The sequence below is a fragment of the Ruditapes philippinarum genome, unplaced genomic scaffold (assembly GCF_026571515.1).
Source record: "Ruditapes philippinarum isolate M1 unplaced genomic scaffold, ASM2657151v2 ctg7898_1_1_1_1, whole genome shotgun sequence".
In the NCBI taxonomy this organism is placed as follows: Eukaryota; Metazoa; Mollusca; class Bivalvia; order Venerida; family Veneridae; genus Ruditapes; species Ruditapes philippinarum.
In genome coordinates this window covers 106383-131092 of record NW_026867032.1, presented here as the reverse complement: position 1 = coordinate 131092, position 24710 = coordinate 106383, and the positions used below count along the sequence as shown (strand labels likewise).

General features: G+C 32.8%; 1 protein-coding gene across 6 annotated transcripts in view; it reads right to left on the bottom strand.

Annotated features, from left to right (window-relative positions):
- Positions 1–5696: 5696 nt before the first annotated feature.
- The window catches only part of LOC132734574 (transient receptor potential-gamma protein-like), a 110991-nt gene continuing 91977 nt past the window's right edge, over positions 5697–24710 (bottom strand). For 4 of the 6 annotated variants that reach the window (XM_060721340.1, XM_060721343.1, XM_060721342.1 and 1 more), the window contains exons 7-13: positions 23658–24061; positions 19937–20132; positions 19152–19346; positions 17999–18016; positions 13994–14035; positions 13558–13747; positions 5697–6573 (exon numbers count right to left, since the gene is read on the bottom strand). In XM_060721340.1, coding sequence (XP_060577323.1) covers positions 5882–6573; positions 13558–13747; positions 13994–14035; positions 17999–18016; positions 19152–19346; positions 19937–20132; positions 23658–24061 — 1737 coding nt within the window. In that variant the 3' untranslated portion in view covers positions 5697–5881. Of the gene's footprint in view, positions 6574–10378; positions 10471–13557; positions 13748–13993; positions 14036–17998; positions 18017–19151; positions 19347–19936; positions 20133–23657; positions 24062–24710 lie in introns of all 6 variants that reach the window. The other 2 variants (XM_060721346.1, XM_060721345.1) reach the window with 2 other exon arrangements.

The following is a 24710-nucleotide window of genomic DNA, read 5'->3' as shown; positions in this document are numbered from 1 at the left end:
GAATTATTATCACTACATATAGCAATCCGTATAGAACTGAATTATCATCACTAAATATTGCAATCCGTATAGAACTGAATTATCATCACTAAATATTGCAATCCGTATAGAACTGAATTATCATCACTAAATATTGCAATCCGTATAGAACTGAATTATCATCACTAAATATTGCAATTTGTATAGAACTGAATTATCATCACTAAATATTGCAATCCGTATAGAACTGAATTATCATCACTAAATATTGCAATCCGTATAGAACTGAATTATCATCACTAAATATTGCAATCCGTATAGAAATTATCATTACTACATATTTTGTATTATGTAGAACTGAATTATCATTACTTCATACCCATACTTTATATTATATAGAACTGTATTATCATTACTACAGTCATACTGTTTATATGTAGAACTGTATGAATCATTAACAAGACAGAGAATACAATCTCACCAGGAGAAGATAACTCTTGCAGAGGATATATTTTACAGCAAAAACAATGTTTAAATAAAACAAAAACACTATAACAATATTTACATATAATGACAAAACATCTCCCAAATATTAAGCTTTTATTTACCATTAATAATCTGAATCGAGGAAATTGTAACACCAATTTTTCCTATCTCCAAAGGCAAACATGTCAGAGGAAGAACAATAAGAACATATTGGTGAATGCTTAACAAATATAACATTTTTTTTACAGAATGTAATTCAAAATTTCATATTTGGCCATAAGGCTCCAAATGATGTCAAGGTCATAAATTATGCAACATTAAGAAAGATGTGATAATATTTAGGAGATGTTTTTATAAAATAATAAAAACAAATCATATAACAGGCATACATTGGTGTCTTATTATCATAAGTAAATGAAAGCCCTTGCTTTTATAATATGGTAGTAAATATATAATAAAAACATGAAATTACATGGAATAAAATCTCTACCATCACTATATAATATATATATAGTGCAGGATGGTAATCAAATTACAAACATGAACAAAAGATGGTAGGAGATCAAACATGGGCTATAATAAATTACAACATATATAATGTCATTACAATTTTACCCTGCTTAATTCTTGTAATGGACTGTTCCTACTTGGAACAGTTCATTAATGATCTCAAAATACTAAAATTAAGCAGTCAACATTAAAATATTTGATCTTTTGGTAAGGTCTTGTACCCAGGCCTGGATTTATACCAGTTGCAATCACTTTATAACAGGTCGTGTAGCTTGGCCTAGATTTACACCAGTTGCAGTCAACATTATATTAGGTCATGTACCCGGGCCTGGATTTATACCAGTTGCAGTCAACATTATAACAGGTCATGTAGCTTGGCCTAGATTTACACCAGTTATAGTCAACATTATAACAGGTCATGTAACCAGGCCTGGATATATACCAGTTACAGTCAACTTTATAACAGGTCATGTAGTCAGGTCTGGATTTATACCAGTTACAGTCAACATTATAACAGGTCATGTAGCTTGGCCTAGATTTATACCAGTTACAGTCAACTTTATAACAGGTCGTATAACCAGACCTGGATTTACACCAGTTACAGTCAACATTAAAACAGGTCATGTAACCAGGTCTGGATTTATACCAGTTACAGTCAACTTTATAACAGGTCATGTAGCCAGGCCTGGATTTATACCAGTTGCAGTCAACTTTATAACAGGTCATGTAGCCAGGCCTGGATTTACACCAGTTTCAGTCAACATTATATTAGGTCATGTACCAAGGCCTTGATTTATACCAGTTGCAGTCAGCATTATAACAGGTCATGTAGCCAGGCCTGGATTTATACCAGTTGCAGTCAACATTATATTAGGTCATGCAGCCAGGTCTGGATTTATACCAGTTGCAGTCAGCATTATAACAGGTCATGCAGTCAGCCTGGATTTATACCAGTTGCAGTCAGCATTATAACAGGTCATGTATCCAGGCCTGGATTTATACCAGTTGCAGTCAGCATTTTAACAGGTTATGCAGTCAGGCATGGATTTATACCAGTTGCAGTCAACTTTATAACAGGTCATGCAGCCAGGCCTGGATTTATACCAGTTGCAGACACTTTTATAACAGGTCATGTAGTCAGGCCTGGATTTATACCAGTTGCAGTCAGCATTATATTAGGTCATGTACCCAGGCCTGGATTTATACCACTTTCAGTCAGCATTATAACAGGTCATGTACCCAGGCCTTGATTTACACCAGTGGCAGTCAGCTTTATTACAGGTCATGTAGTCAGGCCTGGATTTATACCAGTTGCAGTCAGCATTATATAAGGTCATGTACCCAGGCCTGGATTTATACACTTTCAGTCAGCATTATAACAGGTCATGTAGCCAGGCCTGGATTTATACCAGTTGCAGTCAGCATTATAACAGGTCATGTACCCAGGCCTGGATTTATACCAGTTGCAGTCAGCATTATAACAGGTTATGCAGTCAGGCATGGATTTATACCAGTTGCAGTCAGCTTTATAACAGGTCATGTAGTCAGGCCTGGATTTATACACCAGTTGCAGTCAGCATTATATAAGGTCATGTACCCAGGCCTTGGATTTTAAACCACTTTCAGTCAGCATTATAACAGGTCATGTAGCCAGGCCTGGATTTATACCAGTTGCAGTCAGCATTATAACAGGTCATGTACCCAGGCCTGGATTTATACCAGTTGCAGTCAGCATTATAAAAGGTCATGTACTCAGGCCTGGATTTATACCAGTTACAGTCAGCATTATAACAGGTCATGTAGCTTGGCCTGGATTTATACCAGTTGCAGTCAACATTATAACGGGTCATGTAGCTTGGCCTGGATTTATACCAGTTGCAGTCAACATTATAACAGGTCATGTAGCCAGGCCTGGATTTATACCAGTTGCAGTCAACTTTATAACAGGTCATGCAGCCAGGCCTGGATTTACACCAGTTTCAGTCAACTGTATAACAGGTCATGTCGCCAGGCCTGGATTTATACCACTTTCAGTCAGCATTATAACAGGTCATGTAGCCAGACCTGGATTTATACCAGTTGCAGTCAACTTTATAACAGGTCATGTAGCCTGGCCTGGATTTATACCAGTTGCAGTCAACTTTTTACAGGTCATGCAGCTAGGCCTGGATTTATACAAGTTAAAGTCAATATTACATTAGGTCTTGTAGCCAGGCCTAGATTTATATCAGTTGCAGTCAACATTAGATTAAGTCATGTAGCCAGGCCTGGATTTATATCAGTTGCAGTCAACATTATGTTAAGTCACGTAGCCAGGCCTGGATTTACACCAGTTGCAGTCAACATTATTACAGGTCATGCAGCCAGGCCTAGATTTATACCAGTTGCTGTCAACATTTTAACAGGTCATGTAGTCAGGTCTGGATTTATACTAGTTCCAGTCAACATTATAATAGGTCATGTAGCCAGGCCTGGATTTATACCAGTTGCAGTCAACATTATATTAGGTCATTCAGCCAGGCCTGGATTTATACCAGCTGCAGTCAACATTATATAACAGGTTATGTAGCCAGGCCTGGATTAATATCAGTTACAGTCAACTTTATAACAGGTCATGTAGCTTCTCCTAGATTTACACCAGATGCAGTCAACATTATAGTAGGTCATGCAGCCAGGCCTGGATTTATACCAGTTGCTGTCAACATTATAACAGGTCATGTAGTCAGGTCTGGATTTATACTAGTTCCTGTCATTATTGTAACAGGTCATGTAGTCAGGTCTGGATTTATACTAGTTCCTGTCATTATTGCAACAGGTCATGTCGCCAGGCCTGGATTTATACTAGTTCCTGTCATTATTGAAACAGGTCATGCAGCCAGGCCAAGATTTACACCAGTTGCAGTCAGCATTATATTAAGTAAATGGCCAGGTCTGGATTTATACATTTGCAGTCAATATTATATTAGGTCATGTAGCCAGGCCTAGATTTATACCAGTTGCAGTCAACATTATATTAAGTCAATGGCCAGGTCTTGATTTATACATTTGCAGTCAATATTATATTAGGTCATGCAGCCAGGCCTAGATTTATACCAGTTGCAGTCAACATTATATTAAGTCAATGGCCAGGTCTGGATTTATACATTTGCAGTCAATATTATATTAGGTCATGTAGCCAGGCCTGGATATATACCAATTACAGTCAGCATTATTACAGGTCATGTAGCCAGGGCTGGATATATAACAAATACAGTCAACATTATATTAGGTCATGTAGCTTGGCCTGGATATATACCAGTTACAGTCAACATTTACCCTGACTGTAAGGTCATGTATCCCGGCCTGTTTTTTTTACCAGTTGCATAGGCAAGTCATTATCGCCATTTATGTTTATAGTCATACAATATGGGGAGGACTGTTGCATCTTAAAGTTAAATATAAACATTAATCTCAAATAAAAATAACTTTTTTTTACAATATTGCTAAGCATATAAAATTGTATATCACTCTTTGTAAAATATAATAACAATTACATATTTATCAATTAGCATAAAGTATAGTCATTTACTTTTTGTGAAAAATTAATGTTTCCTTTGAACAAAGAAAAAATATTTAAGTTTCTGATATAATATTACCTTGTGAATACATGTCTACAAAAAAATCTCAAACTTCAATGAAACATATGAAATATATTCTTTCTGATATAATATTCCCTCGTGAATACCCGGTATACAAAAAACATCTTAATGAAAAATATGAAATATATTCTACATTCACTCAAAATAATAATGTAAACATCCTGTATGATCAGTATTAGAGAATATGTATGATTTAGGTAGCTATATTTGACAAGATTTGTGGATTTAGCACAAAGAACTTTAAAGCCTGAGGTTATACCAATGAGGTCAGTGGCAAGAAATTATTCAACTAGAGACATATAATTATGTTGATCAACCAGCAAAACTTAAAATAAAAACTTCAAGCAAATGCAGCAAGATATAAACAATTCATGAGAAAGAATTTTCAAAATATTTATATTAAAGTAACTCCACTGAGGTACAAAAGTCTAAAAAAAAAATTGAATTTCTTACATAGATCATCTGAGGAACTTAAAACAGAAAGATTATGCAAATGACAATTTAAAGATATTATCTAAAATAAGTTGAAAATCATATTTTTGTGTTATTCTTTACCTAATTTCAGTGAGGTGTTGCAAAGCTTTTCAATCTTGAGCTATTTTCACAATTAGATGATTTTTTTGGTATAACAGAGAGTGACTGATCTGAAATTTTTACACTAAAGTTATTGGACTAAACCTGCATCAAGTGGAACATAAATCTTGTAAAATTATTTCCAGTTCAGACTGTCATGTCAAAAATCTTGGTGGAGTCCCTTTAAAATCCCAATAGTCTCAAATTTTATCTCTTAAAATTGACTCGCTTGATTCAAACAGTTAAGTACATTGTCACTTATGGTTTCCCTTAAGGGCACAACTGAACTTAACAGCATGGATTTTTTTTAAAATTTACTTCATAATAGGCTTTTTCTCAATTTATCTTTCACCAATAATATTGAAATTGTAATTTCTTGCAACATAAAAAAAGGTAATAAAATCATTGTTATTTCAGGCTAAAATCTTCTGAAGACTGAAGTTTACTGGTACAACGTTTCCAGTCCAATTGATAAATGACCTTAGTAGTAATGCTGAATTTTTTATCCAATTATACAGAGAAATCAGTTAAAAGTAAATTTTACAGTTATAAAATGCCTAGTTATTGTTATTATAATTGTATTTGGTTGTTTTGTATTTTCAGTAAAATATCAAGAAAACATAATATACATATGCCTAAAGATCAATTGTATATTTGTTTTAATAAATATATGTATCATGGAGAAAAACAGCATTTCATACATAATTAAATTTAACTCGTTTTACTGGCTGGTGAGCTTTTCTTCTGGCTTTGGATTCCAATAAAAATCCAATAGCCTTTTCTAAACTGTCAGCTTGGGCAGGCTTAACTCTACTGTTACTGGACACAACATTGTTTTGTACAGGACTGGCCTCACCCATGGGCGCCATGTTACTAACATCTGGTTCAAGGGGATTACTTCTGTTCTTTAGTCCTGCAGTAACATCCATCATAGAACTATCATTACTGACTGGCAAGCTGTTCATTTCAAGTCCATCATAATCTGTATCACTGTAACAAAAACTAGAATTCTGAGCACCAGTCTGGTTATCCTCATTCCAAGGTGAAAGTAGAGTAGCAGAGTTACTAGATTCTTCTGAACTCTGGGCAATATCCGCCAGAGTCTCTATTTTCTTACCAGTACTTGATTTACGAACGTTAGCATCTACCATACTTTCACGACGACTCTCTGATTCCTCTTGTATTGTTTCAGGGATATCTTTTGTGCATCCCATACTGACAGGAGCTGGTCTATATGAACTGAGAACTTCAGATGCAATACTGCTAACACTATTTTTCTGTTCAGTGTTTGCACTGTTTGACACCTCAACCAGATTGCTCATAGTAAAAGACTTCTTTAAGCTTTCCAAAGATCGCCTGTGATTTTTCCTGCGTGACAATCTCCGATCTGAAAAAGACATTTGATAGAAACAAATTGCCAAATAAATATTTTAACACATTATTGAAAACATGTTCAAAAATTATACAATTAATTTGATCAAAATATCTGAAGATTCATTAATTATAAGCATATCATTATAGTCAAACTTTACCACAGCATGCCTTTACATTTATCTTAATTTCTTTAAAACTTAATGTTTGATCAAAGTTAATTTATAATCTTCCCAAAAGTCAAAAGCTATGGACAAGAATAGTTGACCTCTGTACATGACCTTGACCTTGGAGGTACAAACCTGGATGTTTCACTCTACATATTGTGAAAATAAGGTGATAATTTATGCCATGTGATTTTTTTAACCTTTTAATAAGTCAATAAGTAATGCAGCTCATATCAAATCTGCACTTTGTAACAATTGACCCTTAGTTGTCACCTTGACCTTTGGGACAGAAACCTCATTGCTGCACTCTGTGTATCATCCCATAATACATGTTACTAAGCTTTCATACATGTATACGCCAAATTATTTTGCAATCTTTTAGCAGTTTAAAATGCATTCAAAGCAGACATGAAAATGTTATGGATGGACTTGCAGTTTGAATGGGATATGGGGTCATTTCTTTTACATTCTTTTGTTTAATGGTATTTTCTTTTTTTTTTTAAAGGGAACCATATGGTCCCTTAACCTACTGTTACCAAATTCTATTGCCTTGTTCACTTGTTTTGTTTACGGTAAGGTGGCATCCTATTTATTTTAAATAGCCAGCCAAGGCAGATTGAGGCTATTCCTATAATCCGATTCCAACTTTACAACAATAGAGTTGTATAAAGAAATTACAAAGTACAGCGTAGAATTTGGTGATGAAACTAAGAAATTGTGTTTAATGTTTGCAGAATAGGTTCAGTTTCATCTAGATTGTGAATATTTAAACATTTCTAAAAGTATGAATACATTGTATAAGTTTGATTTTTTTGAATATACATCTTACATATCTGAAAGTATGCCATTTTAAGTAAACAAAATTAAAACATGCAGATATATTTCTTAAGAAAGATCAATACAAGATATATGTGTCACTGAAACCTTGAGATGTTACCTCCATTATTGCTTTACTGAGTAGAAACAAGTGCATACACATGTATATAGTTAGAGTATAAGGGTTGACAAGCAGGCAGGCAAGAAATAGAGTTTCAAAATGTGTACATTAAAGAGGCAATATGTTCATGAAAATCATTAAGGAACATACTATTTCCCTTGATACTCATGCATCTTATCAAGTTTCAATCCAAAAGCAGGAGGCTTAACTAACTAGCCAAGACCAGAACTTAAACAGTAACAGGAAATGAATACATTGAATTATAACACAATCAGATAAAGCTCATCGGTTTTTATAACAATTGCAATACATATTTGGTCGTGTCTTGGAGTTAGTTTAGTGGGCAATTTTTCCTGGATATCTAAACAGTAATTACAAATTTCTTTGTAAAAGAAACCAACATGACATCTGAACCAGCAGTGACCATTAGATCCATTATCCGAGATCAACTATCATGGAGATTTTTGCTTGTCCCAAGGATCAAACCAGTGACCCCTGGATTACAAATCACATGCTCTCCATATTGAGCTAAACTGTATGACATAAGGTACAGTCCATTGTAACTAAGAGGATTTTATTACTGTAATATAAATATTGAGCTACCAATAGTATAAAGCCTGGTTAGAATCCACCTAATATTATGTGCAGGCTGACCTGGCTCTATACTCATGGTAAGTACTAATGACCTCTAGTTACAGCACCAAGTATATTAATTAATAGTTAAAATGGAACTGTAAAATAGTAGTCTTTACAATATTTAGTTATTATTCAGAGATGGTCTGTTAACACAAGTTTGACTGTAGTATTTTAATGTTGTAGAAGTAGATTTGAGAAGAGACATGCAATAATAATTTTACCACCTGTACTTAAATGTATTTATACTTTAACATACCATACATGTATATAAAAGAAGTAAGACTATATTTCTATTATAAACAATAAGATATTGTTTACATTAATAAATACAAATTTTCATGTGTGATCAAAATATAAATTTTCTACACAGGTTTATAACAAAGTATATGATACACAAACATGCAGTCATGCAATAAGTTGTTAAGTGCAAAACATGCAAAATAAATTATGATATTAATCAAATTAGAAATATTCATTCCTCCATCCATTTGTCAATATTAAATCTCATCATGGTTAATAAGTTTTTCTTTGAAAAGGTTGAGCTAAAAATGAATCCATTTTTCACAAAATTTAATTTATTTAATGTGACAATTAAAATTCACTAAAGTAATATTGCAGCCATGGCAGTGTGATTTTCAGCATCACCTTTGTGTCCATGGCAGTGAAGGGGTTAATAAGGTCATTAAAATCCAATACAATTATCTCTCAATTAGAAAGCTAAGATAGTTAAGGTTTTGTAATTTTTAATATGTAAGCAGATGAGATAAATGAAAACATTACATAACTAAAGTAAAACATCTCCTTTATAATGCAAATTTATTGCTCAGCATTTTATGTTAATTCTCAAAAGGCTATTTGAATTATAGCATGGATGTCAATGTAAACCTGCATCTTTTTTGTTTTACTTCAGGCAAGTACTTACAGATAGTATATATAACCATAGATTACTTCACAAATATCAGGTCATATATAGTAAGGCACTTGCAATTACTCAATTTGATCAATTTGGATTTTTCTACAATTATTCAGACAATTAATTTGACAAATGATCATCTTTATATATTTTAACAGCATGAAATGTAATCCAAGGTTTCTGTTTAACAGTAATAATTCAGCACTATCCTAGTTGGTAGTAGAGCCAACTAGAATTAGTAAATGAAATTAATTAGTAAGTAACAAGGAAATTCATTCTGCAATAACATACATATGCCTTATGCAGACAAAAACCTTCCCAGTCATAAACCCTCCAGTCAAAAACTGATAAGATGGACAAAAAATCCTGGCTTAGAAAAATGATGACCTGAGATCAACTGCTTAAACATGTTGTAATTTCTTTAATGCAGAAGTAGTCCACATTCAAGGTCATTCATCGTCAATTTTTGCAAATCTAAGTGAACAAGTGGATCATTTTTTCTTTTCTTTTCTGGGTTGGCACTTTTAATTAAGGTTTATGGTGACCTTCCTGCTTTACTCAGGTGAAGGAAGATCTCTGCATTATTTCAAACATGAGCTGGCACCTAAAAGAACCACTGACCTCTAGTAAGCTAGCTGGATACATTCACCACATGAAAGATTCCCTTGCAAAATTTGATTACAACAGTGACAAGCAAGTATTTTAAAGTCAGCAACCACTTTGCCTTCACTCTTAGTTTATAACTTAAAGTAATTTTGTAGAGGACCAATAGGTGATGCTATTATTCAAATATCAAACTGTTGGCATTTTGAAGTCACCATTTTGGACTAAAAGCTTATTAATGACTTTACTTATGGTTGCCATCAGAGGTCTGCATGGAATGCATTTCTTTTCAGAAGTGACTTGAAATAAAGTTAACATACAGACTACAGTGAGCCATCCTAAAAGCCCACTCGGACATTTAATGATGGGCTTTTGTCTGCAAGGTTTTTTGTCCTCTGTATCAGTTATGAATAGCAATTTTGTCTGGGACGGCACTCAAATCTCATGAAAATCATTAAAAGATAAAAGCCAATATAAAACGGACAACTGGAATAAAACTAGAACATGAATATAAAGAGAAGTATCATGCAGAAAAAAATGTATGTGCAAGTGCAGAACACTTTACCTTGTGGAAAATATGTGCTGTGTTACACAGGGTACACAGTATATATAGCTGGAAGGTGACTGGTAGTTTTGGGGTTCTAAGGGCTAAAAAAGCTGAAGAAAAGAAGCTTAAAAATTGTTTACAACATGTGCTAGCTTCTAAGATAACAAAATGTGAACTTTGAAAATATTATAAAGGTTACAGACAGAAAAATGACTGACAACAACTAAGGTGATTTTTACATGAATGATGAACCATGTTACAATAAAAAGTTACTTGGTCTTTGTCACAAGAATTGAATAAAAAGTTAAAGTTTCTATTTTAATCATAACTATAAAACATCCAGTTAAGCAAACATGTTGGCAAATGCTACCAGCCTCCCTATAACTAAAGCCACAACCAAGTTGGAGTCCTGTTTAACTTTTTCTTATTTCCAACAGCAAACATAACGGAGGAAGAACATTGCAGTGCAGGATTTTCAAAGAAAATGTCAATTTTTTTTACATGGTTTTATTAAACTTTCATATTTGACCTTGACAGTCATATCAAGGTCATAATAGAATAATTAAACAGTTGGTGTAGTCATAAGTGTTTATCTCAGGATAAATCAAATCTGTCCATTGACAACAAAGTTATGGCAATTTAATCAAAATTTAAAAACTTGAAAATGAAGGGCAAGGTCACATAATGGTCAAGGTCATATCTAAATAACTCAACATGTCGATTTTGCAAAAAATGTAATTTTGTCAAAGAATTATCAAATTTGTAGATGAATAACAAAGTTATCACAATTAAACTAAATTCAACAAATAGACCTTGATGTCAAGGTCATATAAAGGCCAATGTCATATTTGAATTATACAACATGTTTGTGTCGTTTTGTTCAAGTATAAATCAAATCAGTAAATAATTTACAATGTTGTCACAATTTAAACAAAATTTTAATTTGACATTGGCAGTGAAGGTAATATTTGATGACTAGAGCTGTTTTGTCCAAGTAAGTTTATAACTAAGATATGGCCTATTCAAGTAAAATTCTATAATTTGACCTTATATATCAAGGTCAAATAAAAGTCATGGTCAAATTCAGTTAAACCCTCCTTTGAAGGAATCCAATGGTCATCTATGAAATCAAGGTCAAGTTCAGTCTGGTCTTCTTAAAGGTTTTGTTCAAATGGTTGTAAAATGTTGTGTTCAAATTAGAAGTTAATCCATTAAGAAAATATTTTTTTATGTGTATGAAAAGGTAATGACAAAGTGACTGTGGCAACAGCTTAAAAATTTCTTCGAAAAAAATTCAAGTTTAAATGATGTTTTAAATACTAAATTTAACATTTTAGAAACTAATTCAATCAAAAATTTGTTCTACAAATCAATATCTAATGCTACCTTGTAATTTAAAGACATGTACAATTTTAGTAAATTAGTCAGTAATTGGCATACATAGTTTGAAACTTGGTACTTTTCATTGATACATGGTTCATATAATAATACATGTGAAATGTTGTGTTATAAAGAATGAAAAATATTGAGATAAAAACATGATTAATGGAATTTCTCCTTACAACAATGGAAATTGGATAAAGCTGCTATACTTCTAGACATATTTAACACAATTGTTTTAACTTTAATATCTACAATACTTTATGACAGAATAATCCACTTCAAATAATCCAAATTAAATTTTGCTTTCAGTACTTCTATTATGTCTCAAATCTCTATAAATGTGTAATATCTGATGGACATTTAATTACTTTATTATTCCATTGCTCTAACTGATATTAAAGGAACTCCACTGAGGTCAAGAAGCATAAAAACATGAAATTTCCAAATCTTACTTTGATTTACTGGGGCACCTAAATTACAGGATATGTAAATGATAATTAAGAAACAAACCAAGAAGTAAATTGAAAAATCTATTTTTGTGCTATTCTTAGCCAGATTTGAGTGAAAAGCGTTAAATTTTGGGTCATTTTTCACAATAAAAATATTTATTCTTGATAAATGGAGTAAGCAAATGATCTGAAATTTTGCACACAAGTTTTTGGTCTAGACCTTCATCAAATGGAACATTTACCTCGAAAAATTATTTCCTGTCCCGTCATCCCAAAAATCTCAGTGGAGTCCCTTTAATAAGAATAAGCATACCTTCCATTAATCAAAACTATTAAGTTTTATAAGTAAAGTGAAAGAAAAAGACTTTTGTAATAAATCATTTTTTGAAAATAATTGTTCATTAGGTATATGTAGGGGAAAGCACAAATGTTTGACAGATATGACATTGAACAGTAAAATGGAAATCTATCACTTAAACACAGAAAGAAAAATTTAAAGCTGGAAAAATAGTAATACAATATAATAAAAATGAATAGTAAAAGGGGTGGAAATAAAAAGCACCTTTGCATTAATCAAATATACTGAAAGCTTCTTAGTGCTTTTACAAAGAGAGCTAAGTAAATTATGTGCACAAAATGATTTTAAAGCAGTTTAAAGATAAAATGGAGATTAAAACAAAAAGGATGCTAACACCTACCATGAAGCTATATGATTGAACTTATTTAGCTTACCACTTAAACATATATCTTAATGTTTTTTTGTTTTTTTTTAAAATAATGGTTAAAGACTAAAATTTTATGACTTAATGAATTAATATGACAACCTTTTAAAAGACCTTGACAACCTTTTTTATTCCTTAGTGACTCTAACCTTATATAAAGTCTGTTATCTTGAAAACATTGGATGAATTTGATAATCTTAAAAGATCTCCATAACAACCTGTTATGACCTTGACAATGTAGGATGAACTAAACAACCTGTTATGTCCTTGACAATGAAGGATAAACTTGACAACCTACTATGACCTTGACAATCTGGGATGAACTTAACAACCTATAATGACCTTGACAATCTGGGATGACCTTGACAAACATGCAAATGATACAACAGATATTGTTATTTTTTGGTACCCGTCTGAACACAACAGTTCTATGTATTGTATTACACAGTGCAGCTTCTATGTTTGTTGAGGTTACCACTATAGACGGTTACTATGGTAACCAAACTAGAAGCAACAACAACAACAATTATATCACAGCAAAAAAAACAATAATACAATCATAAAGATTCTGGAAAACTATTAAGGCTGTCAAAGCTTTCACTATCTGCAAATTTCTTCCAGTATCGAAGGAGATTCTTCTTACTCGACGGTTTTCCAGAATTCAAGTTCGGCGTTTTCATGCCATTATTGCGCAGAATTTCCAACAGTTCATATCTGAATGAAGAAATGTCTTGTTTGAGTTCATTCACATCATCCTCCGTGACACCTTCCCCGCGCTGTGGACTACGCTGCTTCGCCATCACGTAACGCTTCACCAGATCTCGCATTACAGCCTAAACGATAACATATATATAATCAATTAATACACCTGTAAATTACACAGTGTTGTTACAAAAATAAACTTCAATTCACTAGCATACTTAAGCATCTTATATGTTTTAAAACAAAACTGTTTCAGATTCTTCTAAATATATATTTGAAAACTTATTTCACGTTCATCACAGACTGAATGTAACTATTTCCTACATCTAAAACACATCTCAAAATGAAAATCACTGTATATTAGAAGCTTTACAAACCTGATATCTAATTTCTCTTTCATTTATTTTCTTTACAACTTTCTGAAATTAACAAATATATTTTATATTAACAACTTGAAAATAATACAATTATAAGGAAAGAACAATTTTCAAAAATCTATTAATATTTTATTCAAGTAAAGGGAGACAAACAGTGTAAAAAATAAAGTATAAATTCCGGAAGAGTTTCTCCCCATATTAGACTTGAGATAATCATTTGCATAGTTTCTGTCAGAATCATGCTTGTATATAAATATTCATGCAGCATGTTGCAATATGTACATCATCATAACATACAAAGTTAGTCAGAGCTATATATACTGAACAGATATACATGTATTATCACTACAAATTGATCTGTCAATCATACATTAATGTATAATACTTCCTAATTAACTTCTTTATCTAAATTATACACGATGACAACATATTGGTTGGCAAACCTGTCTCTGTCACAACAATTTTATAATACTATACAATTACTAGTAGATTATACAATAAATACAGCTAATTTGATACTAGGATTCAATACTAGTTTCCCATGAAACGCATTGCTTTCCTTTCATTCTGACATAGTCAATATAATTGTATAATTACATTAAAATTTTTGTGATGTGCTTAGTGTTTAGTTCCAGCTAGAAACATTTACTATTTGATATGATAATTTGTTTTTAACACTCAAAACCTCTTCCCTGTACTGGATTATGACCATCTACCAGCAAAAAATATCAAACACAAAATAAACTTGTAACTTTTACAGGAAAAAGTTTGGTTCATAATCTTCATTTTCTTTACCATTTCTTGACCTATCTAAATTAGGAGATAATTGAGGCCCGAAATGGGATCCCAATGAGCTATTTCAAAAACATTTATAACACTTATTGGTGGCGATTAATTAAATCTACAATTATGTTGTATGGTTTAAAGAAACATACGTTTGCATCCTCTGAATTGATATGCCCATGTTTTTGGTATGCGCATTCAATAAGGAAATGCCCAGGTACATTAAAGAGTGAATGTATAAAATGCATTTTAGACGACTTAGCATAACGGAGATCTATCAAACACGAACAAATAAAAGATGTCTGGTACATGGTACTGTCCAGTAGATAGTCAAAATCCATAATGCCCCATGAAAATGAAACTCCCTACAGGACAGTTTTTTCTTTCTCCATGGCATAACTATGGAAAAATTAATTGTTTTACTACAAATGACCAATATTGACCATCTTTAAAGGTCTACCGCACTGAACTAGTGAGCATAAATCTGCAGACAGATATTAAATGAAAAGAGGGACATTAGATAGACATAAAGACAGACAGACAGATTGTTGGATGCAAAAAGAAAAAAGATGAATGAAAAAACGAAGACTGACCACTAGTTATTCTATAAATTGTTATGTTAGAACTTGATGTTTGTGTGAGTTAGAAACAAAAATCACAAAAAAACAACAAATCAGTAAAAACTAGAGCTATCACTGAAGGTGATTAATACCCCCACCAGCAACTCTGAAGAAAAATTTGAACTGAACCTATAATAAATGAGGTATCAACTATGTACAAAAATTATTTCAACAAGAACCGGTTGAAGCGGGTGATGCTCCCCGAGAAGGTTCTGGACACAGGAAAGTATAAAAAAAAATGAACAAAGGGCAAAAACTCCAAAATTAGGCAAAGCGGAGTTATGTTTTTTTGCACTTCACTTTTATTCAATGAGATCTATCTATCTATAAAGTTTCCTGATGATATCAGAGTTATGTCCCAGGTAAAAATGAACAAAGGACAATAACTCCAAAATTAGCCCAGGCTAATAATTGTTTAGGTTCTTTAAGCATTGCAGTTCTATCCAATTATATCTAGCTACCTACAAAGTTTCATGTTGATATCTGTAATAGTTTTAAAGTTATGTCCCGGACAAAAGTCAAAAAGTAAAAATAAACAAAGGGCAATTACTTCAAAATAAGGCAAGGCAGAGTAATGATTCTTAAGCACTGCACTTCCACCCAATGAGACCTATCTATCTACAAAGTTTCATGTTGATATCTCTTATAATTTTAGAGTAATGTCCCGGACAAAGTTCAAAGTGTCAAAATGAACAAAGGGCAATAACTCCAAAAGTAGGCAAGACAGTGTTACAGTTCTTGTGCACTGCAAACTTACTCAATAGATCTATCTACCTACAAAGTTTCATGTTGATATCTCTTATACATTTAGAGTTATGTCCCGGACAAAGTTCAAAGTGTAAAATAAACAAAGGGGAATAATTCAAAAATTAGGCAAGGCAGAGTTACGGTTCTTGTGCACTGCACACCTACTCAATAGATCTATCTACCTACAAAATTCATGTTGATACCTCTTATAGTTTTAGAGTTATGTCCCGGACAAATTTCAAAGTGTAAAATAAACAAAGGGGAATAATACAAAAATTTGGCAAATCAGAGTTACGATTCTTGTGCACTGCACACCTACTTAATGAGATCTATCTACCTACAAAGTTTCATGTTGATACCTCTTATAGTTTTAGAGTTATGTCCCGGACAAATTTCAAAGTGTAAAATAAACAAAGGGGAATAATACAAAAATTTGGCAAATCAGAGTTATGATTCTTGTGCACTGCACACCTACTTAATGAGATCTATCTACCTACAAAGTTTCATGTTGATACCTCTTATACTTTTAGAGTTATGTCCCGGACAAAGTTCAAAGTGTAAAATAAACAAAGGGGAATAATTCAAAAATTAGGCAAGGCAGAGTTACGGTTCTTGTGCACTGCACACCTTCTCAATGAGATCTATATACCTACAAAGTTTCATGTTGATACCTCTTATACTTTTAGAGTTATGTCCCGGACAAAGTTCAAAGTGTAAAAATAAACAAAGGGGAATAATTCAAAAATTAGGCAAGGCAGAGTTACGGTTCTTGTGCACTGCACACCTACTCAATGAGATCTATCTACCTACAAAGTTTCATGTTGATACCTCTTGTTGTTTCAAACTTATATCCTAGACAAGAAAAGGGGACGGACGGACGGATGGACAAGGCGGCGACTATATGCTCCCCCCGAAATATTTTGGGGAGCATAATAAATTGCAATCCCAAGCGGGGTCTTCATATAAGCTTGCTATACACCAAGTTTGATTACAATATCTTATTCCTAACTCAAGATATTGTCCGGAAACCATTTTTCTATTTTTAGTAACAGTGACCTTGACTTGAGGGGGTCCAAATGCAACACTGTGGTTTTTATATAAGCTTGCTATACACCAATTATGATTACAGTATCTCATTCCTAAACGGAAACCATTTTTCTATTTTTATTAACAGTGACCTTGACTTTGACTCCAGGGCGTCCAAATGCAATACCAACTGGGGTCTTCATATAAGCTTGCTATACACCAAGTTTGATTACAAAATCTCATTCCTAACTCTACTTATTGTCCAAAAACTATTTTTCTATTTTTAGTAACAGTGACCTTGACCTCTGGGGGTCCAAATTGCAATACCAACCGGAGTGTTCATATAAGCTTGCTTTGCACCAAGTTTTTGATTACAATATCTCATTCTTAACTCTAGTTATTGTCCAGAAACCATTTTTCTATTTTAAGTAACAGTGACCTTGACCTTGCCCCAAGGGGGGTCCAAATGCAATACCAACCGGGGTCTTTATATAAGCTTGCTATACATCAAGTTTGATTACAATATCTCTTTCCAAACTGTAGTCATTGTCCGGAAACCATTTTTTTATTTTTAGTAACATTGACCTTGACCCCAGGTTGTCCAAATGCAATATCAACAGAGGTTTCCACATATTGTTGCTATATACCAAGTTTGATTCCAAACTCTAGTCATCGTCTGGAAACTATGATGTGGACCGACCGACAAGCTGACTCCTAAATACCCCCCTAAACTTTGTTTATAGGGGTATCATTAAAGTAAAAGACCAGTATTAGATTGACAATACAGCATTCTCTTAGTCTCTTGTTTTACTGATATATAAAATCTTACAGTATAATTTCTCAGTTGCTGAAATTGAAGAAAAAACATATCTGAATTTCTGAACTTTCAAGATCTTGTTTTAACATTCAACATGAAAGATATTTTCAGATTGAAATGCAAGTTTTGATGATGTGTTCAACTTGTCAACTAACAAAGATAAATTTAACAACATGTGTCATGTATATAAATGAAGTACAAGTACTGGTGCCCTTCAATTATCATACAAAAAGTATTTGACAGTTTATCATTCAAGGTCTTTTCCATGAGGAAATAAAGACAGTGCATAAACAAGCTTTGCAGATAATTCACATGTTAATAATCATTAAAGGAACTCCACTGACATCTCAAAGCCTAAAAAACATCAAATTTGAATTTAATTACTATCACAAATCAGCAGCGTCATTTCAAACAAAACATACACAACAGATAATTTAGAAATGCACTCAGAAATACATCGAAAATCATATTTTTATGCTATTCTTAGCCTGATTTGAGTGAAAAGATTTTCAATTTAGGGTAATTTTTCACAAATAAAATAATTATTCTTGAAAAATGGAGAGTAAATGATCTGAAATTTTGCACACAAATTAATATTGGTGTAATCTCTTAATGAAGTCAAGATAAAATGGCAGCTTGTGTATCAGTAAATTTTCTCGGACTTAAAAATGTCAAGAATAAGATGTGGAATTAGACCTACATCACATGGAACATTAACCCTGTCATGTCAAAATAACCTCAGTGGAATTCCTTTAAGCAAAGAAAACTAATAATATGAAACATAAAGCAAAGTATAAAAGAAAAGAAATATAATTTGAAATTATAAATAAATAATAAATAAAACTAAAAAAAAAAAAAAACACCATGAACAAACTTAAAATTTTGGGCTATGAAAACAAGAGGTCACGTACAACAAAAATTTTAACAATATATGAGCCGTGTCATGACAAAACCAACATAATGCGTTTGCGACCAGCATGGATCCGCGCAGTCTGATCAGGATCCATGCTGTTCGCTTACAAACCGTATTATAAGTAGAGAAATTGAAAGCGAACAGCATGGATCCTGATCAGACTGCGCGGATGCGCAGGCTGGTCTGGATCCATGCTGGTGGCAAAGCCATTATGTTGGTTATGTCGTGACGCGGCTCATATTTGAAACATACTCTTATACTCTGCCATCTGTTCCGCTTGCGATCCTTTGAGCAGAGAAACAGTTTCTCCCGAAACCAAAGTACAATATAATAAAATGTTTTAGGGCTAGGAATAATGTTGAATGGGACTGGAAGAGTTCCGCTCTCATCAAAATAACTGATCCACAGTCGTGAACGTGCAAACTTCCACTCCTCATCTGACTGACTCTGAAACACAGTAACAACAAAACATTATAAAAGTTAAATACCCGTGCCAATTTTGCAACTCTGTAAAAAACGGTATTGCGCGGCTGTAGATGTATTTTGACATGACGTCTTTTGCTTTATACAAACATAGTGTAAAGACACGCTAAATGTTTCACTTTAGGCGGGTCATTGAAAAATGATTCTTTTTCACTTTAAACACTCTTCATTTTGGAAAATTATGATAAATAGAATATTATATTCGTGTCATTTCAATACACGAGTCAGTGGCCCGCATAATATTACTTTATTCAACTTTTTTAATAAATTCAGTATTGATTTTACACTCATTCAATATCCTCTATTTACAAAAACAGTTTCTGCATGCATGAAATAAAAACAATTTTATAAAGAAAATCTTTTTTTTTTTCTGTTTGCAAAATTTCTACTGAGTGCTATTTCTGTTTTAGATGTCCTCATATTATTGACATTTGTATTTCGTCAACTTTCTCTAGATTATTAATTTACAGACACATTCACTAGCATTAATGAACAACTGTAATGTCAGTATTAACATGGTCTGGATAATGGGAGGTAAGTCTTGTTATACTTACAGAAATACACTGGTAAGAGTTACTCATCATTGCAATAAGAAGATTCAGCAATATAACAAAGCCTATCCAGCTGTAACTGCCGAACATAAGTTTCCCAATAAACTCTGTGAACTCGTGCGATTCTTCAAGTTCAAGATGATCAAGGTCAACAAGTCCATATATAGCCCAGTACAAACTCTGTATAATCTCAAACAGACTGAAAGTAAAATTCATTCCTTAACTTTGCGCTCCTTTAACAATTTTTAACAATTAGTATGCCTGTCAAAATCTATCAATAGCATGCTAAAAGGTTAAGATTTTTCTATAATTTTCTGGCCATTTTCTTTTCTCTTTTTCTTCTTCAAATAGATGTAATAATTGCATTTTAACCTGTATGTACAATAATTATATAAATGACCAATTTCTGAGTAGGATTCACTCAGGATTGTATTTCATATTCAAATAGGGTTATTATAATTATAATAATGACCATATGGTCATCAGACTTATCAGCATCAAGTTTAACATGATTGGGAGCTCCACTTTTTAGCTTAATTTCAATCATAATGTTTTAATAAGATAATGATAAAATATAATTGAAAAACCTAATTTCTGCATAGTAATATCTAAGTTCATCCCGGACATTACCATCAATGCACTTTTATCAAAAATTCATCTTAAGTTTAAGTGAAATTGTGACCTCAACCTACAAAACTGGGTCTTGACCTTTGACCTACAACATGGGTATTGCATGCAACAGATCAATGTGCCTCCCATTCATGCGAAAAGAATTTCAAAATCTATCTTTGGATAATCAAGTAATGGACCAGAAAAAAAGCTTACAGATGAACAAACTATATGCAACCATTCATGAGGCAAAAAAAACCAACTGTTTTCTATTCATGAAGAAATACTTTAGTGGATTAGTATCATTCCTTGTACAAAATGTATAACCATTAAAACACCTTTACATGTATCCATCAGGGAAATCTGCAAGGTATTATTGTACCAGCTTATTCAGATTTCCCGAATTCTTTACAGTAAAATATAAACACAATTACATCCCTCACTGCTTGCAGAAATATAATAAGATTTCTGCCAAATTTCCAACAAAATAGATTCTCAAGTTCAGATAATACATCTATAACATAAGTTTAAATGTTCTATATATTGTTTTTACTTGCACTCTTAGGTGCATGTTTGTCTGGAATGCTGTAGACAAACTATAAAATTGTCTCTTGTAATTTTAAAACCTAAATAAACATTTTAAAGGCACATAAACAAAAACATTTCTCCTTTTGAAAGGGCAAATATGAAATCTGTTGAACAGAAACTGTGACTATAATAGTGCAAATAGCCCCCACACCTCTTTCAATGCTGTTTTGTCAGTAGACCATTATGAAATTTCATGTTTTCATTCATCATATTGACAATCATGTTATTGACAAAAATTAAGTATAAAAATTACAAAGGACTATTAATAGCTCCAAAAATATGCACAGTTTAGTTATGGCTCTAAGACACAGCATTTCTTTTCAACAAAATATATCCATTTATGACATTTCAAGCCACTTCTCAATAAAATTTATTTACCTAGGAAGTTTCATAATGATACTTTTAAGGAATCTTCATAATGGTAGCTTCTAGTAACACAGATCAAAAATAAATTGTGAGAAAATTTCAAAGAGCAGCAACTCCAGAATTACACAAAAAAGAGTTATGGTTCTTGAGTGCTTCTGTTCAATGACAAAGCAAATTAGAATCCAACTAGAAATGTGTCCATAGGACACTGATGCCCCCACACGCCACTGTTCTGTCAATCTTATGACTCTAGGTCAAATATTTTTTGGACTACATGTGCCACAAGTTGAAAACTAAAAATCAACAAAGGGCCATAATTCTGTTAAATTTGGTCGCAGCAAAAATTCCTTCCTTTACTACCATCTACACATTAAGGTTGTTAATCCCTGGAAGTTTAAGCAAAATCTGCCATCCTGTTTAAGAGGAGTTGCGTTCACAAAATTTCTACATAGTATATAATGAAAAAATCAACAAAGGGCCATAATTCTGTTAAATTTGGTTAGAGCAAAAATTCCTTCCCTTACTGCCATCTACACATTAAGGTTGTTCATCCCTGTAAGTTTAAGCAAAATCTGCCATCCGGTTTAAGAGGAGTTGCGTTCACAAAATTTCTAAATAGTATATAGTGAAAAAATCAACAAAGGGCCATAATTCTGTTAAATTTGGTGGGGACATAAAAATTTATATCAAATCAAAATGGTACCCTGTCAAGTCTAGTTTTTTTTTTAAGTAAAAAAATCCATATCATAATCAATATTGCACTACATGGGTTTTGCTATTTCCAAAACTGTTGGGTGTGTGGCTTGCTAACCAATTGAACTAATACATGTTTCATACCTATCTAAGTAAATTAATATTAAACTTTATACCATTGCAGTAATAGCTGAATTAATAGAAATCTAGCCACTATTCTGCCAATAATCTACTATCATTTTTGTTTTTGTTTGAATTAATATAATGTTTCCTGCTGCATAGTATTTCACAACATCGAATATCCATTATCTAATTTTGATAATGTACAGCAATATTTGTAACAGTTGCCTAATTGAAATATAATGAGGAAACATTTTGTACAATCAAAAGGTGAACATGTTCATATGCATGTACAGTCTAAAGCTGTTCACAGATGTAAGGACTATACTGATTGGTGCAAATTGTAACATGGTTAGTACAAAAAAATCATTTATAAATATCAGATATAAAGCTCCTACACTGTAATGGAATACTGATTTTAGTCACAACAAGAAATGTCAGTACAACATCGTGCTCGACTATTCTCAGTGCATGATAGTAAAACAAGGCCCTGGATAAGTTAGATTTTTTTAAGTTCAAAAAGGGTCATTACTCTGTCAAAATCAATGCTACAGTTATGGGCCTTAGACAGAGTCCTCCTATTATGCTGTCAAATAAGTGTAATGTTTCAATCAATTCTCTTCATACCAACTTACACAAAAATACTTAACCAAAGTGTGATGGCCATACCAACAACTAAGTGAGGCCATACCAACAACTAAGTGATTATGATAGATCTCCCTATTCTTTGAATAGTTGAGCTAATGAAAAAATTAGGAAAGTTTATATAATCATTTAATATGAAATTTTGTTAAACTATGTATAAGTAAGTGTTTATTAGAAAGCATTGACCAATTCAAAGTAGTAAATGCTTACTATAAAACACCAACCAATTTAGTGTTTGAGTTTAGCAAATTTGCTCAAGTCATTTGAAATAATGCAATTCTATTGGACAAAAAAATAATTTCAAGCACTATCAAATGTAAAAACCTTGCCTCTCAACAGACATAAAACATTAACGTTAAATTCTTGCCAGGAACAAAATCTGACAACCACCAATCATCTGCTTTGTTCATTTGACAGAAATCTCAATTTTACACAGTCTTGAATTCATAAAAGCTCTCTATGAGATTTTATCATAACCTTCAAACATGCATTAAGCATGACAAAATAAATTAGCCTTTACCAGATCAACAAATAAAAACATGTTTGGTAGCTGCCAATATCTGATTTACTTTATACAGTTAATGACTACATTATCTGACGCATAATATTCCACTTTCATTGTGATTGCTGTTTAAAAGTCAAATTTCCATACTATATCAGCAAATTCCGGAAAAATCATGGTAAAAACAGGAAGAGCACTTACTTGGCGAAGCTTTTGTACTTCCTGTCACATGGGTCAATCTTATCATTCGGTAAGTTTGTTCCTGCAGAATAATGTGATGCTTCTAAGTCGGTCTGACTGTTGCACTCTTCTGATCGGAGAGTAGCGTAGTACCAGTGTAAATGATTTAATCCACACGCAAATGATAACAACACTAGCATGTATAAAACACCAAACTTCATGATGTCATTTATCATACGTCCAAGTGAAATCTGAAGAGGTCCCAAGTGTGGATTTACAGTAAATATGTATATCAACTTTAATGAACTGAATATATTAGCGGCAGCAAATAAAGCCTCGGCTATGAGATTTGGGTCGTACGGATCCCATTCCCTCCGCTGTAGAGTAGCGTGCTCAAGCAGTCCTGTTTCACGTTCCTTCTGAACCTGTAAACAATTGAATTATACCACCATTCATATTTGCTGACTCATTCAAATAGCCTAGTACATATATGTGAACACGTTAAACATAATTTTTAAGAACAGCCATGTTATAATGTCTTTGCTCATAAAGTTCATAAATTCACACCTCTGACAAGACAACTTCTTCACTCTTAAATCAATAATTTTCTCAAAATGATAATACCATCATTTTCTTTTAATCATATAATATGTATAATAATATAACTGCAATAACTATGTATGTTTTTAATGAACACTTTCAACAGAAATGTGTTTAGAAAACAGTAAGGAAAGGGAACACCCCCCTATACTTGGAAGGAAACAATCTCACTAAACTGGGAAGAAAAAATTCCCCTAAACTGGAACTGGGAGAAGAACATTCCTGTATACTCAGAGAGGAGAGCATACCACTATTATGGTAAAGGAACATCCCTTTATTCCCAGTGGGCTAGACTGGGAGAACTTCTCTATACTGGGAGGGGAACATCCCACTGTAATGGGAAGGAAACACTAAACTGGGAAGGAAAAATCCTCCTTAACTGGGAGAGGAACATTCCTTTTTACTCAGAGAAAAGAGCATACCACTATAATGGGAAAAGAACATCATTTTATATATAAACTGGAGGAACTTCTC